Source organism: Arvicola amphibius, chromosome 12, assembly GCF_903992535.2.
Source record: "Arvicola amphibius chromosome 12, mArvAmp1.2, whole genome shotgun sequence".
Taxonomy (NCBI): domain Eukaryota; kingdom Metazoa; phylum Chordata; class Mammalia; order Rodentia; family Cricetidae; genus Arvicola; species Arvicola amphibius.
Window position 1 is genome coordinate 16,684,283 of NC_052058.2, and position 17,001 is coordinate 16,701,283.

A 17,001-nucleotide genomic window follows, 5' to 3' on the forward strand; every position below is an offset into this window, starting at 1 on the left:
TAGTTATAGGAAAGCCATCACACATACTGAAGGCTTCTCAGTGGAGTTGCTTTGGGCTCCCCAGGCTCCTGTAAGCAGCTGTTCAACCATGTTTACGAGAGCAAGCCCAGTGAACTCACTGATTCCCCAAGCAGAATGTTTGTGGAGTTGTACTTCACACTTGGGAGCATGTAAGGAGAGGGTTGATATTTACACCCCCAAGAGAAGGACTTCTCACAAGAATAGAGGCCTCCAGTTTCCTCTGGTCTGACTCTAAAGCGTCCTTTTTCTTATGCTCTTGCAAGGGAAGAATTCACACCATTAGTCAAGAGTTTACCTGGGGCAGGTTGGCATGATGGCTCACTAGGAAAAGGTGGTTGTGTGTAGGCCTGGCAATCTGAGTTCAATTCCCAAAAGGTGGTGGGAAAGAACAGACTCCTGATAGATGTCTTCTGACCTCTTTAAATATGTGTGCCATGGCTTGTGTGCATGCGAGCACTCGCACGTGCACGTACACACACACACACACACACACCAAACTTTCCAAGCATATTTAATAATAACAAGGAAGCAAGCACCCACTCCAGTAAAGAGTGGCCTGGTCCAGGTAGGCATGGGGGCTTCTATTTCTCCTCTCTGCAAAACCATCCCCCATGCCTACTCCAGGGTAGACATTTCCAGGAAAGGGGTGTGCTCTCCTTGGAAGCCCATTTTATCCAGAATTCAAAAGTAGATGCATAGGGTGCAAGAATAGAAGGGCGGAAGGGTTTAAGTTATCCTGAAATTGAAAAAAAAAAAAAAACTTGCTAGGGAAAGAAGGTAACAGAGTTCTACATGCTTCCTGGTGAGGAAGTCCTGAAGTTGGTTTGATCTGACCTAGACTCACCATCCTGTTTTGAGGCCCTGAACTTGCCATCTGGAGTATCCCCACTACCAGCTATTCTTCTTTTGAGGTTTCTTATTTTATTTTATTTTTTATTTTTTTTTAAATATTTATTTATTTATTATGCATACAATATTCTGTCTGTCTGTATGTCTGTAGGCCAGAAGAGTGCACCAGACCCCATTACAGATGGTTGTGAGCCACCATGTGGTTGCTGGGAGTTGAACTCAGGACCTTTGGAAGAGCAGGCAATGCTCTTAACCTCTGAGCCATCTCTCCAGCCCCGAGGTTTCTTATTTTAGTCCTGTTTTTTAATGTCCTATTTTTGGTTCCTATTTTGGGATACCAATGACCAGTTCTTCTCAGAGCTAACCTCCTGCTTACTACCAGTACATTAGGTTTTTTTGGGGGGGGTTTCTCAGTGAAAAAGCCCTGGCTGTCCTGGAACTCACTCTGTAGACTAGACCCGCCTCTGCCTCCCAAATGCTGGGATTAAAGGCGTGCACTACTACCACGCAGCTCCAAATCTACATTTTGAAGAAGGGTTCTTCAGGGGAGCAGAACTAGCATAATGTAGCTCTAAGATTTACCGGATTAGTTTGCACTAAAGGGCTGTGTGGCCCTACATACTGGAGAAGAAGGTAACCTGGTAGTTCCCAGCCCATGGAGCTGGATGCCTCTAGTCCCAGTTCAACGCCAGGGCCCGGAGTTCCCTGGAGAGCTGCAGATACAGTCCACAGTAGAAGGCTAAGAGCTGGAGTCTGAGGGCCAGGACAAACTGCCTTCCCTTGTATGTGGCTGCCCCTTGGAAGCTATGGCCCACTGTGGGGGCAGGCCTTCATCTATTTTCTCTGAAAGCATCTTCACAGACACCCGCAATCGTGTCTTCTGGGTGATTCCAAAACTCATCAAATAGACAATCAATAGCAACCATCATAGGTATGAAGTGCCTCCCAGTGACTTGCAATTGCTTCCTGGGCCCACAGCTGGTGGCAATGTTTAGGGAAGTTCTGACAATGTGCAGGCAGAGCCTAGCTGTCAGAAGTAATAGTTGCTGGAGTATATCTTGTCTATAAGAAAAGTAACACATTCAATAATCAGAACGTATACATCAAAAGTGGAAGAGGTCTGTGTACACGCAGCAGACATGGGCAGTGCCACCTGACAAAGATGCAAGTAACAAGAACTAAACCCCGGTGGGAATGTCACATCCACACGGCAAAGCATTTACTACCTCACGTGGCAAGGATAAAGTATGGACTCTGGTGTTAGGATAAATCGTATATCCTGCAGGACATGAAGTGCTTTGATCTTTCTGGCCTGTTTGGGGAAGAAAAACAGCCAGTCCTCAACTGACCCATCAGAGAAGCTTTCCAATTTGTGCCAAGCTTAGGACTATCTGGTGTCATGTCCAATACTCCAGCCAAGCCTGCATGTTATCACAGAGGAGACACATGGTCATAGGCTTCTCTGGAGTTAACAGATTTTTGAAAACATTGGTTTGTACCTGTGTGAGAGATGGATGTGCCACAGTGCGCATCAGAGGACAGCTTGTCAGTACTCTGCGTCACGAGGGTTCAGGGGATCGAACTTGGTTTGTCAGGCTTAGCAGCAAGCTCCTTTACCTGCTGAGCCATCTCACACTTTAATTTTTAACCTACTCCTTTAAACTTTGAAAGTTTCACTATGTTCTGCTGCTCACAGTTTTGAATCACAATATTCACAAGCATCATTCTACTAGATTTTCTCTTTTTAAACTACTTTTTCAATGTTGAGGAGTGTTATCTTTCCCATTGGCTGTGTGAGAGGTTAGTATGACTTTCATCTCTCTGATTCCTTTAGTTATGAAAAATATTTTAAGGCAAAGCTCTGAGAAATTTCATTATGTGATATCAGAAGAGAAAAACTGGATCATGGAGTTCTGTTTGATTAGCAGATGGAGAGAGGACTGAACAGGATTTTATTTAATAAAAGTGTAATAAGAGTATATTGTTTTTCTACATCAGTAAGTTTTAACACATACATTCCTAGCAGTTCCTAGAGAGATCCTCACAACCGCAGACATGCCTTACAGTGTTCACAAAGTATTGCTTATCAGAGTGAGAAATCTGGAACAGTTCAAACATCCATCCAAGGGAGAAGGTGTAAACAGAATCATGGTGCGCGTGTATAGTACAGCAGGCTACAATACAGTGGTGGAAACAAGTTAGAACTATACATATTAATATGCATGGGTTATAAAAATAGAAAATTTTAAAACCATGGGATATATATGATTTCATTTATACAAAGCTCAAAAATAGGCAAATGCAGGTGATAACAACCATAAAGAAAAAACCGAAGGGACAATGTACACGACCTTCAAGATGGTGGTTCCCCTTCTGGTGGAAGGAAGAGGTAGTGATGGGGGAGGGACCTAGACATGTTTTCCAGGTCTGTTATTTAAGTCGAGTGGCAGGTACAGAGCGTTATTCATTTTATTATCCTTTAAACTGTACATACAACTATATACACCCCACCCTCCAGTTTTCAGACAGTGCTGGGACAGAACTCCAGGCTTTGCAAATACTAGGTAAGTGCTCTACCACTTGCTACACTGGGAGCTACATGCCCAGCCCTAAATTCTATTGTATACATCATTCAAAATCAAGGTGATTTTCAAAACAGTGCCTGGGACATGGTGCTGGCAAATTTTGGTTGTGGAGATGGTCGAGGTTTCACTTAGTCATAGCAGGACTCAAGGGGTCATTGTAGAGATCCCGTGTTACCTACTGATAGGAAAGAGGGGCGTGGGAAGTAACTGTTAGAGACAAAGTCTGGAGAGGTGGGGGGGTGCATTTGACGAAAGTAGGAAGTACCTCCCATATTAGCACAGTGTCTCTGTAGATTGGGAGATGAGAGGCCAGTTGACCTGACATCTTTTTACTGAGGCATCAAGTGAGGGTCTCAACCGAGATAAATGTGGAGCACATCGGGGCCACAAGGAGGGAGGAGGCATGAGGGCCTACAACAAGGGGAAGTTAACTTCCAAGGAACTGAAAGTAGGTCATGGTGCAGTGATGAGTGCCCGCTGCTTTGTGGACAGAAACATAAGGTCAAGCCAACCCACATAGTGGCAGTTAGACACTGGGAATCTAGATTCCAATCACGCTAGCCAGCCAGATAATAATAAAGGGGCACTGAAGTAGCAAAGGACTTAGTTGCTGGCCATGGGATTTAGTTTTGGTGAGAGGAGAAATGGGTGGATTTAGGGAGGAGATGTTAGGAAGTGCTAGGTATAATGGCTTTGGGATCTTGCAAAGGCCAATGACTTCTTGTAGTGCAGTGGACCAGGGTCAGAAATGCTTGGAACAAAGATTCCAGAAGTGACCAGGCATGGCTCATGCCTTTAGTCCCAGTACTCAGGAGGCAGGGTGAATCTCTAAGTTCGAGGCCAGCCTGGTCTACAAAGTCAGTTCCAGGACAGCCAGGACCACACAGAGAAAACCTGTCTTGAAACAGAAGATTCCAGAAATGGTTTAGAACATTCCCAGTGATAGGGCTAAGGTGTCAGTTCAGGGTTGAAGTGACAGAAGACTGGGACAGTGACACTGGTTATTAACTGGGGGAGGATGGTGAAACTTGTGGGGGTAGAATAATGATGACTGAGGAGGGGGCTGGCAACTGGGGGGAAGCGTGCCAAGATGACAGAGGCAAAAATGGCGTGGGTCACCTGTGTGCATGTAGTCACTGGGAATGAGCAGGAAACGGCTGCAGAGGAAGACATTAAGAGCAGAAGCGTGTGAAGCAGCGGGTAGCATCTGGCAAACTGGACAGTGCAGGATCTGTAGTAGAGACATGAGAAGCAGAAATGGAGAACACAAAGGTTTAGAGGGCTTCTCAAGGGACAGGGTGTGGCTGAGAGATGCTTCTTGGAATACCTCAAGAGTCACCTGGAGCAGTTTTGCCTGCCACACTTCAAGTGTCAGAGGGGACAGTAAAAATGAGCAGTTGGCAGATGAGGCTATGCGCAGGGCCCCTGGGGATGAAGGTCTGAGCAGTTTGGGTCTTTAGTGATGACTGTCATAAACATGGATGGCTAACTAACTGATGGAGGTGGTCCTCTCATGGCAAGGGGGCTCTCGGATAAAACAGCCCAGCCTTAGCCCATGGACTACAGGCTTCTAGACTTCTCTCTAAAGTGCTCAGGTTCATGTTTTATTTTGTGGTTACTTTTTGAATAGTTTGTATAGGTTGACTCAAACCCACCAAAAACTTGGGAAATCTTGCCTCCACCTCTACTGAATTTTGTGGGGAACCAGTGACTAAGGCTTCCAATGGTTCACCTGTCCAGGCTGCCAGCCACTTTATCCAGGAATTCTGTGTGATTTTAGGCGAATGACCTCTCCACTGTCTTTGAGGCACACAGGATGTTGTGATGAAGTGTATTTAAGTGATCTAGCACAGCCCCAAACATGAGAGAGGTAGAACAAACGGACTTTGCTTTTTATTTTGTCTTCAGTCTAAGATAGAAATTTGTTGTTGATATTTGTGGAAGGCAATGCTAGGGTACTCCTGTGGCGTCTGTTCACCAATGGCTCACAGAAGAGGAAGGTATACGTTTTCTGCACTTGCTCATGGCCAAGTCTGACGGCCTCTGCTCCCTCAGGCCATATTCTAGCTTTGCCACTAGAACGTTCCACATCATATTTGAGGGGATAAGGACAGGCCACCTACACTGAGGCCCCCACCCAAGGTGGACCAAACTACCTTAAAGTATTCTTTTAGATGAGTGTTTTACCCGCACATATATCTGTGTATCATGCAAGACTAAAAAGGCGGAAGAGGACCTCAGATCCCCTGGGACTGAAGTTACAGAAACCTAGGTCCTCTGGAATAGTAGTCAGTGCTCGTAACTGCTGAGCTACCACTCTAGCTCCAAACTGTCTTAATTTCTTAAATACTTCACAAGTGTATTTGAACAGTCAAGCAAGCCACATTCAAGCTGCTTTGAGGAGTCTGGCTTAGCAGCCTGGGTAACTGTACCCAAGTCCTCCAACTCACAGAGGTTCAAAGAGTAGCCTGAGACACAGAGAGGGCTTCACAGAAGCAGATGACTTCCTGACATGAAATCCACTGCTTGCCTGTGAGTTTCAGATACGACAGAAGACAAGGTGATAGCCAAGGCCTTCCTCCACCTGGAGGCCCATTTCAAGTAAATGCTCCCCAGCGTGAGGGGCCAGGGAAAGGCTTTGAAATGGCAGCCCTCAACAGCATGGGAGGGGGTCACTCTCAACTGGGACTGAATTTTCAGTCACAGCAGGGTCACAAAGCACTTTGTAGACTCATCTGGTCTTTGAGCCAGTGGTGAGGTGGCTCTAACATTTCTTTAGTGTCCCTTGGTTTGGACAGGAAGGAAATAGTTAAAATTTGCAGTTCAAGTCAAGGCGTGTTGACAGGAATAAGCTTTGAGAATGCTTAGCAGTTCTGCTGTGGAATATTTGTTTAACTAGGCAAAGATGTGTTACATTTGTTTATGCTCCATTTAACTATGTAAAGATGTGTTATATTTGCATTAATTAAACAACCTGGCCGAGCAGTGGTGATGCAGGCCTTTAATCCCAGCACTCAGGAGACAGAGGCAGGTGGATCTCTGTGAGTTTGAGGCCAGTCTGTTTTATAGAACGAGTACCAGGACAGGCTCCAAAGCTACACAAAGAAGCCCTGTCTCAAAAAACCAAAAAACCCTGGGCTCAGAGAGGCAGGACTGGCACCTAGTTGACAGGAAGTAGCAAGGAGGGGGGCATGGGTTTTTGGTTGGAGCGGTGTGGAGAGGCTCCTGGATGCCAGCAGAGAGAACGCTAGCCAGTTGCTACTCTCTCTGAGCTGGCAGGTTTTCACCCTAGCCTTTGAATCTCAAGTTTTATTAGAATGAGAGAGACTGAGTTAAAGCTGCCTTTGGCAGCAGCAGCATAGCCACAGAAGTCCCCTAGGCTAGGGCCTGAGCAGCAGGGATGCTAGCAGTTTAAAGTGCAGACGCTGACAGGGAGGACAGCAGTTCTGTTTCCTACCAGTAACATCAGTAGCTGTTTGCTTCTCATTTACTGTTTAGAAAGTACAGGAAGTCATTAACCTTCCTTAGCACAGACTTCCAAAAAGTTGGAACAAGGCCAATACACGGGTAAACTTAGGGACAATTTAAAAAAAAAAAGATTACCGTTCCCGAGTATTTCTGGCATTCTCTTAGATGGAGGACCTTTACGTTGTTTTTAGCAGATCTGAATCTACTATGAAATTATGGTAAGAGTTCCATGGAGTGTCCCTGAGGTGAGAACAGCCTAGTTATAGTAGATCACTCTTATTTGGCAGAGTGGACAAATCTTGGTAGATCATAAAAACTATTAATTTACTTGACAAAAAATTCGAGAGGAAGAATTTAAATTAGGGGAGAAAACATTGAGCTAGGTACAAAAAGGCCGATGGAGGTGAGGGCAAAGGTTCAGGATGGAGGTACCAAGCAGAAGAGGCTAATGGAAAATAAGGAGAAGAAACACACAGGTTCCTACTTAATTCCTGAAAGGGGGTTGGGAAGTCTTCCAGTTGGTCCAGTCTGCCTCCATTCTCGAGACATCCGAGCTGCTACTTGCTGCTTGTGCAAAAAAGTAATTATCATTGAGTGAGGGAAGCTGTGAATACAAGAACGACATGATACAGAAGCGCTGGCTGGCCGCGTTCCTGCAGAGCAGATGGGATTCCTGGATTGTACAAATAACCCTTCCCAGCACAAATACAGAACAGCCTTGTTTCTTAGAGGTCAGAAAAAACTATAAAACATTTCTTATAAAAGTAGTTTTTAATAAATCGATGTATTTCAATGTTGTAACATGATAACCCAATGCTGTATCAAGGTAGCAAAAGTGAAGGTTCCTGGTGTTTTATAAACACTGAATGACAGTACACTTGCATTCAACTTCACAAGAAATTCTCTTCAGGTCCATGAAGATTCATTGACAGCTGTCCCAACTGTTGACAGTGGAGATGTGTGTAGAATGAGCAGATAATGAAAGTCTAACAGTCGAGCTACATCTCAAACCCATACTGACAAGAACGAGGTGTAATTGCAGGACGGCCAACTGCTGACAAAATCTAACTTTTAAAATTAGTCATTTAAAGCAAACATAGCATATACCAGAGCTACAGGAAATATATAATGGAGTTGTAAGACGACACATGGGTTAGAGCCCTGAAGCAGTGAATGTGTTTCTACCCGTCTTGTGACAGAAGAAGCCATGGAAAAGAGTTCTGCAGCTGTCCGTGGTGCCTGATCTCTACACACAATGCTATCAATGGACTACACCTGGAATTCCCTGCTCTGTAAGATGCTGGTGATGGGTAAGATGCTATTGCTGTGAGTCAGAGCAATAGTTGGCTGGAGCTCAGGCCTGGAGGTGCTCTAGGACAATCACCACCTGCTACCGTCCCATGTGACACTTCTAAAGCTGATGCCCCCAGTGTGGGTTAAAAAACCCAAGCATATTTAAAACAAATACCAGAAACCAGCTTTCTGATCTTTTATAGCTATTACTGTTCAACCCTCCAAGAGAAACGGTTTCACTTGGTTACAACTACAGAAGCTATACTGGACTCCATGGATCACATATAAATTCATGACTGCAGTTTTGACCTGGATTTTTTTCTTATGAGTTCTCGTTGAGAACAAGATTGCTTTCGTCCAAGGGCAAGAGAAGAAAACTTAATAAAACCCATTCTTAATTTGCACTGTAGAGAAGGTCCTCACTAAATGAGATTCTTTCTCTTTCAACCTCAATCAAGTACAATAGACTGCAAGAAACCTCATGTCCAGAATCTGACCTGCTCACTTCCAGGTATCTGGTGCAGGCATTGTTTATTTCCCAGAAGACCTTTCTATCTATCACTTCAAACGCTACAGAGATCAGCAAGTCACTTGTATGTTGAGCTGCTGAAATATGGTGAACACAGAAGACCTGTTCCTGGCTATTTACCCAGAAATGACTGAGGGGCCATTCCCTTGGGTCAACAGCAGATTCAAAACATATCTCAATGGGTTAGAAAACATCATGATTCATATTAATAATAATAAAAATAAAACTCCAAGTGAACCATATCAAGCATTACCTACTAACCTGGGCTTGAGGGCTAGGTCTCGTCTTTTAGTGAACAACCTCCTGGAGAGTGTTAGTGTTTTGTCCTAAGTCTCATTTTCAGACCTGAACTAAGTCAACTCTTCATAAAGACCGCATATTCTGTCCTGCTGCACGGTTCCTGAAACACAGGCTCTGCCCCCCACGAAGCAGAGCAACTTGCACCGGCTTTCCTCTCTGGAAACAGAACAGTCAAACAGCATAAAGTGGCTTCATTTTCCTCAGGCCAGTGTTTATAACCCAAGGTTTACTTTCCCTAAAGAGGGTGTGCTTACATTAAATATCAATCAAAATCAGCTCATGGCAAAGTTAAAGATGTAATTTACTCAAAGATACGTATCCTCACATAGAGAAATGTGACTTTCACACTAATGAAGTATCTAAAGCTGCAGTCAGTACCTTGGATTGCTGCATCCACTACTTTACACAGGACACTCACTCTTAAGGCAGAACATTGATTGTAACATGTAATGATTGGTTTCTTACACCCAAGGGTCAACTGGGGGTAGACTCTAGCAGACAACTTCCTTACTAAAGAAGATTTAGCTGTAGCGACAACTTCATTCCTACAATTGTTATGTAAGAGACACACATTTGAGAGAACATAAAAAGATGAATTTAAGACACACAAAAATATGATTTTTCAACAAGAGATCAATGAAAATAGAATTTCTATTATGAGGCGAAACTACTCTCATCATGAACTAATAAGCCCCAACAAGCCATTTCTGGTATGGTGTACACAAAGTATTAAATATTAAAGAATTACCTTTGGGGGGTGTTTCTTTAGACTCTAGTTTTCAACGTCTAGTATAAAAGGTAGCCTGGATAGTTAAAAAGCAGTTTAATGTCAGTTCATACTGCTGCTCAGGAAGCTAGGTTAGGATACTCCCGCCCCACCCAAAACATCCTGGGCAGGGAGGAGTTTAGTATGTATTAAAATAAAAATGAAGCCCCTCCCCAACACACGTGCAAAAACACTTGTCAGTTGTAAGAGTATCTTCCATGAAAACATCTTCATTAGAGAATCAAGGCATCACGCCAGGCAGATACAAGAATACCACCCTGCTGAGGTGGCGTATTTGGGATGAAACCAGCTGCTCCACGGGCACCTTGGGAAATGTGCTACTCAGAATGGGGAGGGGTGGAGTGGAACTGACCCAGGGCTCCAAGCCCTCGGGCTATGTGTGCTCCTTTATGTCAGGCCAGTTTGGATCCCTGTATCTGGGCACCAAAAATGGTAACAAAAAAAATACAAATCTAACATACAGCTCTTAAGCAGGTGATGGGAACTGTAACCATGTAAGTACCTCTTCAAGTGCCTACTCTTTATGCTGTAGTTCTGGTGATTTTCAGAATGTGTACAAAGATGACCTGCCTAATTTCTGAAGATGAAGGTTTTCTTCTTTCATGGTGGCAGAAGTCCATGCAAGATTTGTAAACAGTGATACAAAATACTGTAAACGTAATTTAACAGAGCTCATATAAAACAGAGGAAGTGAATCCAAATTTACAAGTGGATTAAAAAAAAAAAGAGGACAGCTTCATATAAAGTTTTCCCTCCTGCGCCAAGTGATTTTTTTTTTTTTGTTTGTTTTTTGTTTTTGACTACAAATATAATCCTGAGCTGAAAAACTGGGATTTGGGGGAGAGCCATCTTTGCATACAAAATATCCAAAGGACATTTACTCTATTTTCTTTTCTCTAGTGATATTCAACAGCTAGAGACAGTTCTGAAGGTGTGGCTTTGGAGATGCTCATAGTTTAGTGTGACGCCCAGTTCTGGCACCAGCTGCAGCACTTGCCATGGCAGCGGATGCGGCTGCATCCTCTGCTTCTTCCAGTTCATCCTGGAGCTCTTGGCTGACACTAGACTGCAGTGCAGCAGGAGTGAGCCACTCCTTTGGGAGGCAACTCTGTAGAAAGGGTATACAGGAGCTGAAGTAGGCCAGTCGGTTGATCCAGCGAGGAATCTCTTTCCCACAAAGAATCTAAGGAGGAGACAGCTCAGCGTTAGGGAGAAAAGAATAATGCTGGCGGTCCTGCTAAAGGGTGGGTAGCTACAGGGTGAGAAAATATATTGCAGACCAGCAGGATCCTTCTGCAACCCCTTCCTTTCTTTCAGTAGTGTATTTTTTTTTCTTTTCTTTTCTTTCTTTCTTTTTTACAGTTGTGAAGTCAAGCTAATCCTGCTTGGCTTCTGTCTTGGATCCTTGAGCTACTTGGAAACATGTAAAATTACTTTGAACAGTACACAGAAGAAAAAGGCTTGTTAGCACAAGATGTTATTAGAGTAAGAGAAGCCCCAGGCTGTTAGCAGAGTCAGTCTTGGGTATTCTTGTCAAATCTTTTCCCAGGTTCTTTTCTACTCTCTTCCAGTTTCTACCATCCCACTTATTCCTGGGCTGCATTCTATGTATTTTTCATTTGTTTCAAGGATGCTCAGATGGTCCAGAAAGAAGTGTGCCCACATGAAGACTAGCTCACAATACCCTGGCCGAGGGACTATGGTCAGAACAAAGCATGAAGGCCTGACTAGGGGGACTAAAGGGGGTAGAAGTGGGTGTCAGCTGGAATCCTTCTTGGCTGGTGACCAGCTACATCTCTCTGCCCACTTCTCATTCTTATAGAGTCCTTAGGACTGGGAGTCTTCCTCTTCCTATTTTAGATAGTGAGAAGCAGCTCAAAACAATGCTGACTTAACCCTGTATCATCTTGGCTCTCATAAAAACTGGGCTCAACTGAATCCATGTTCCACTGCCACTTCGATGGTTTGCCTCTAGTCATGCTAGAGATTATGATCATGTGATCTGAAACTAGTATCTTAAAATATCTGCAAAGCCGGGCGGTGGTGGCGCACGCCTTTAATCCCAGCACTCGGGAGGCAGAGGCAGGCGGATCTCTGTGAGTTCGAGACCAGCCTGGTCTACAAGAGCTAGTTCCAGGACAGGCTCTAAAGCTGCAGAGAAACCCTGTCTCGAAAAACCAAAAAAAAATAAAAATAAATTAAAATATCTGCAAACATTAGGTTAATGACTTTGGAATAAGGCTTCAAAGTTTCTTACAGCAAAGAGGTAGTGAGCGTTTAGAAAGTTGGCAACTGTGCAACACCTTCCCCTAAGGATACAGCAACATTCCTTAATCTGTTTTCTAGCTTGGTTAAAAGGAAAATGGGGTGACTTCATTTACAGACAGGTAGTGTGTTCTGACCATTTTTGATTACCCAGCATCTATCACAGTGCCCAAGAGCACAGAGCAAGGCAGATGGGTACTTAAATATGTTTAAATAATATTTACTTGGGTAAAATGTGGGAGAAGGCTGAGCAATGAACTTGATACTGTTCTCATCTGTCTATCTGTCTACTCCTGAATGCACTAGCAACATTGTGTCTTATATCTGAGATAGACCCAGGAGTATCTGCACAGAGATTAACCACATATGAAGTAGTTAAGAAAAATTAGGTTAACATGACAGCCTCTTGCTGCCCATTTCATATTCTCCTTCTCAAATTTTGATTCCATTCAGCAATCTGTTCTCTTCGACATACCTTTGTGTTTCAGGGAAGCTGACTTCACCCAGCTCTTGGGGTTGGGGACTGATCAACCTAAAATAGTCTGTAATATCCAGCCACCTGTGTTCATAGATACACAACTATGGCTCTTGGTTACGAGAAGATGCAGAGATAACTAAGGTCATGAATAGTTTGCAAGCCTAAAATATCCATTAGCTGACTCTTTCATAAAAAGTTTTCATAAAAGTTGGGTTGATGTTTGACTTTTTTAAAATTTCCATTTTAAAGAAAGCATTTTATGTACAAGTGTTTTACCTGCATGTACATTTGTATGCCATGTGTGTAGAAGGGGGCTTCAGATCCCTAAAACTGGAGTGTAAATTACCATGTGGGTGCTGGGAATTGAACCTGGGTTACCTAGAAGAGCAGCCAGTAGCTGCTAAATCATCTCTTTAACAACCTTGGGTCTAAGTTTTGAAAACTCTGAGTCAAAGCCCATTAGTAGGTTATTTAGCATTGTAACCAGAATTTTATTTTAATGACTATTAATAGTGAGGTAACTGTGACACTTGTCTTCTATGCATTTATATAAATGGGAACATAATATTTTTTTACTATGGTTATTCATCAAATAGTTTTTGGTTTATATTGTGTGAAGGTAATGTCAAGTGGACCAACCACCAAATAGATAAGGCTCTAGGCAGGTCTGTGAGGGATTATCTAGGTTAGATCTCTGAGGTGAGGAGACATACCCTAAATGAGGACAGCACCATTCATGGGCTGGAGTCCCAGATACTGCACAAAAAGGAAAAAGGAAACTCAGCACCAGATTTATCACTCTGCTTCCTGACTCTGTAGATGGAGGGAAGGCACGGCTCCTGCTGCAATGATGAACTGTTCTTTAACTGTAAGCCACAATAGACTCTCCCTTGTTTTATTTATTTATTTGAACTTTTCTGCTCCAACTCTCCCCCCTCTAATTTATTTTTTGTTACTTCATTTTGTTTTGCTTGCACGTATGTCTATGTGAGGGTGTTAGATCCCTTAGAACTGGAGTTACAGACAGTTGTGAGCTGCCATGTGGGTGTTAGGAATTGAACCTGAGTTCTCTGGAAGAGCAGTCAGTGCTCTTAACTGTCATCTTTCCAATTCCCCTTCTTTTATTCTGTAAATAAAAAATTGTTTTATATATATATATAAAATTGTTATATATATATAAAAATTGTTAAATATATATATATATATATTTAAGTACACGTATGCCATGATATGTGTGGTTAGTGGTAACTTTTTGGAGTCAGTTCCCTCCTTTTACAGTGTGAATCTTGGGGATCAAACTCAAGTAGCCAGACTTTGCAGCAAGCCCCTTTACCTGCTGAGCCATCTTGTTGGTCCTTAAAGTTGCCTTTGTCAGGAATCCTGTCACAGCAACCAGACAAGTAATGGATCAAAAAGCAGGACTAGGAGTGGGGCTGCTGCTCTGACACACCTGAACCTGTGGTTCTTTGGGACTGGAACTGGTTTATGGGAGGAATATTAAAGACTTTGGAACTTTGGGCTAGAAAAACCCTCAAACACTGAAAGCAAATCTTAATGGGGTGTTCCCGTGAGAGCTGGGAAGATAAGAATGTTGAGAGAAAAGGAGACAGTGGAGCCCCAGCTTAGGAGGTCTCAGAGGGAACACTGACTCTATCAACAACTGAGCTAGAAGTCATCACATGTTAGTCTGGCAAAGGATGTGGCTGCATTTTACCCATGTCATGAGAACGTGAGTGAAGTCAAACACAGAGTAATGGACTAGTGAGTCTGATGGAAGAATTTCAAGGCAGGACAGCTTTTGGCTATGGTGTGGCCACCGATTTTTGCTGTCATCTAGATCTAGGTAAGAGAGACCAAAAGTGAAGCAAAGACATTAGAAATGTACAGTACGTCCAGGAAAGAGCCTGGGCACGTTTAAAGTTGCAGTTGAGGCCCCTGTTGTAGAGAGGCTATACGTATTAAAGACAAATCTATTTGGCACTGGAGCAATGGAAAAGGTGCCCTGAGGACAAGACCCTACCCATCTAAGGCTCTGACTTGTGAAAATGCAAATACATCCCACAGAAGGAAATCTAAACCAAGAATGTAACTGAAGGCGTTAATGCCCAGGGAAGTGTCTGTGCAGAACACACTCAAGTTGCTGCACTGTGGTCCAAAGAGCAGGCTATTCCCTGAGCTGGCAGTAAAGCTTGGTAGTATCATCTACATAGAACAGCTTTCTGGGGCATAAAAGATATAAAACTGTGTAAATCATAGTATCTTAAACTATGGTGTCAGAAAACTGCTGAGTAGGCAAAAAACCCTGGCAGTTCCTGAGAGGCCAACTGTGTAAAGCTGCGACAGTGAGCCCAGTTTGAAATGGAAACTCCAGTTAGTTGGAGAGGTCAGAATCATGGCTGTCTGCCAAGGAAAACTGCACACATGAAGTGGAACTGGCATGTGCTGAGGCAACAAGAGCTTAGGTAGTGGCACTACCCCAAGCCCTTTAGGTCACAAATGGGTCCAACAGGAGCCCTATATGCCAATATGGAGCTCTGGGGTTTGGTGTTTTCCTTGTTGGTCTGATTTTTGGTCTTGCTTTGGTCTATTCATTCCTTGTTATGCTCCATTTCTGCCTTTTAAAATAGAATGTTTTCTATGAGCCACTGGATCCTGGAAGTAGGTAACTTGGTTTGATGTGAGAAAGGCTCAGTTAAGAGGTTACAGTTATACTTCTCTTCCCCACTGAGACAGGGTTTCTCTGTGCAACAGCCCTGGCTGTCCTGGAACTTGGCCTCAAACTCAGAATGGACTCTAGGACAGAAATGGGCCCTCTTATCTGTAATTTTACTGCTGCACTTTAAGTTATAATCGGCCACCTTTAGTCTAAAAAATGCTTTTAAGAAAGACTGCAACAAGCCTTTAATGCCTGCATTTGTGAGGCAGAGAGCCAGGCAGATCTCTGTGAGCACAAAGCCAGCCTGGTCTACATAATGAGTTCCAGGCTAACCAATCTAAGTAGAGACATTCTTTCTCAAAAAAACAAAAAACAAAACAAACAAAAATACTCAACCAACCAAATAAACAAAAACTATGTCTGCATAACTTTTGTTACAGCACAGCGTGATGTTTTTGCTGCTAAATTTCATTGTAGGTATTTATGTGTAGTGGTTTGAATGAGATCTGTTCCTTATGGTCTCAGGAATATCTATCTATCTATCTATCTATCTATCTATCTATCTATCTATCTATCTATCTATCTATCTCTCTCTCTCTCTCTCTATCTCTCTCTCTATCTCTCTATCTCTCTCTCTATCTCTCTATCTATCTATCTATCTATCTATCTATCTATCTATCTATCTATCTATCTATCTATCTATCATACAATATTCTGTCTGTGTGTATGCCTGCAGGCCAGAAGAGGGCACCAGACCCCATTACAGATGGTTGTGAGCCACCGTACGGTTGCTGGGAATGGAACTCAGGACCTTTGGAAGAGCAGGCAAGACTCTTAACCTCTGAGCCATCTCTCCAGCCCTGGTCTCAGGAATTTGAATACTTAGTCCTGTTGGTGGCACTGTTTGGCAAGGTTCAAGGCTCAGGAGGTGTGGCCTCGTTGGAGAAAATATGCCTCTTGGGTTTAGAGCTTAAGACCTTACCTACTCCTAGTGTGCTATTCACCACTTGCAGTTTGTGATTCAAGATGTGAGCTCGCAGCATCCAGTTCCCGCCATCATGCTTGCTACTTACTGCCATGCTTTCCCACCACAATGGACTCTTACCCTCTGGAACCGTAAGCTGAGCAAACCCTCCCTTCTAAGTTGCCTTCAACATGGTGTTTTATCAATCAATAGAAAAGTAACTAGTATATCATACATACAAAAACTATAGTACAAGCCAGATATGGTGCCTGTTTAAAACACAAATAAACAAAACAAGTTATCTATTAACAAGAGTCAGGAAAATTCAGGTAGGCAACTAAAATTTACCAAACAAAAAGTCTCAGTAGCTAAGAAGTTTCTTCTTTTTTTCCAAGACAGGGTTTCTCTGTGTAGAGATCCACCTGTCTCTGCCTCCCCAGTGCTGGGATTAAAGGTGTGTGCCATCACTGTCCAGTGCTAGTAGTTTCTTAACCTTTATTTTTTTAAAGTTAAGAATTGCAGTGTGTTATGGTTTAAATCTTAAACATTCTCCCAAGGTTCATGTACTAAGTGTGGTTGCTAGCTCAGGGCACAGTGGAAAAGTACAGAAGTCTGAAGGGGTGGTTTAGTGAAAGGAAGTGTGGCTGGAGTAGTAGGGATGCTCCTGAAAGAATACCAGGCACCAGCTCCTTCCCCTGTTTCTCTCTTGGTCACAGATGGTAAGCTGCTTGGCTCTTCTGTGTAGTTCCCACCAAGACACACTGTGCACAGGCTCCAACCAATGGTAATCCACTGTGATTGGAAAA

At 43.3% G+C, this 17,001-nt stretch overlaps 1 protein-coding gene across 2 annotated transcripts in view; it reads right to left on the bottom strand.

Moving 5' to 3' along the window:
* Window positions 1-7,675: 7,675 nt before the first annotated feature.
* Window positions 7,676-17,001, bottom strand: part of Desi2 (desumoylating isopeptidase 2) — a 42,611-nt gene continuing 33,285 nt past the window's right edge. For both annotated transcript variants that reach the window (XM_038349753.1, XM_038349754.1), the window contains exon 5: window positions 7,676-11,015. In XM_038349753.1, coding sequence (XP_038205681.1) covers window positions 10,782-11,015 — 234 coding nt within the window. In that variant the 3' untranslated portion in view covers window positions 7,676-10,781. The remainder of the gene's footprint in view (window positions 11,016-17,001) is intronic.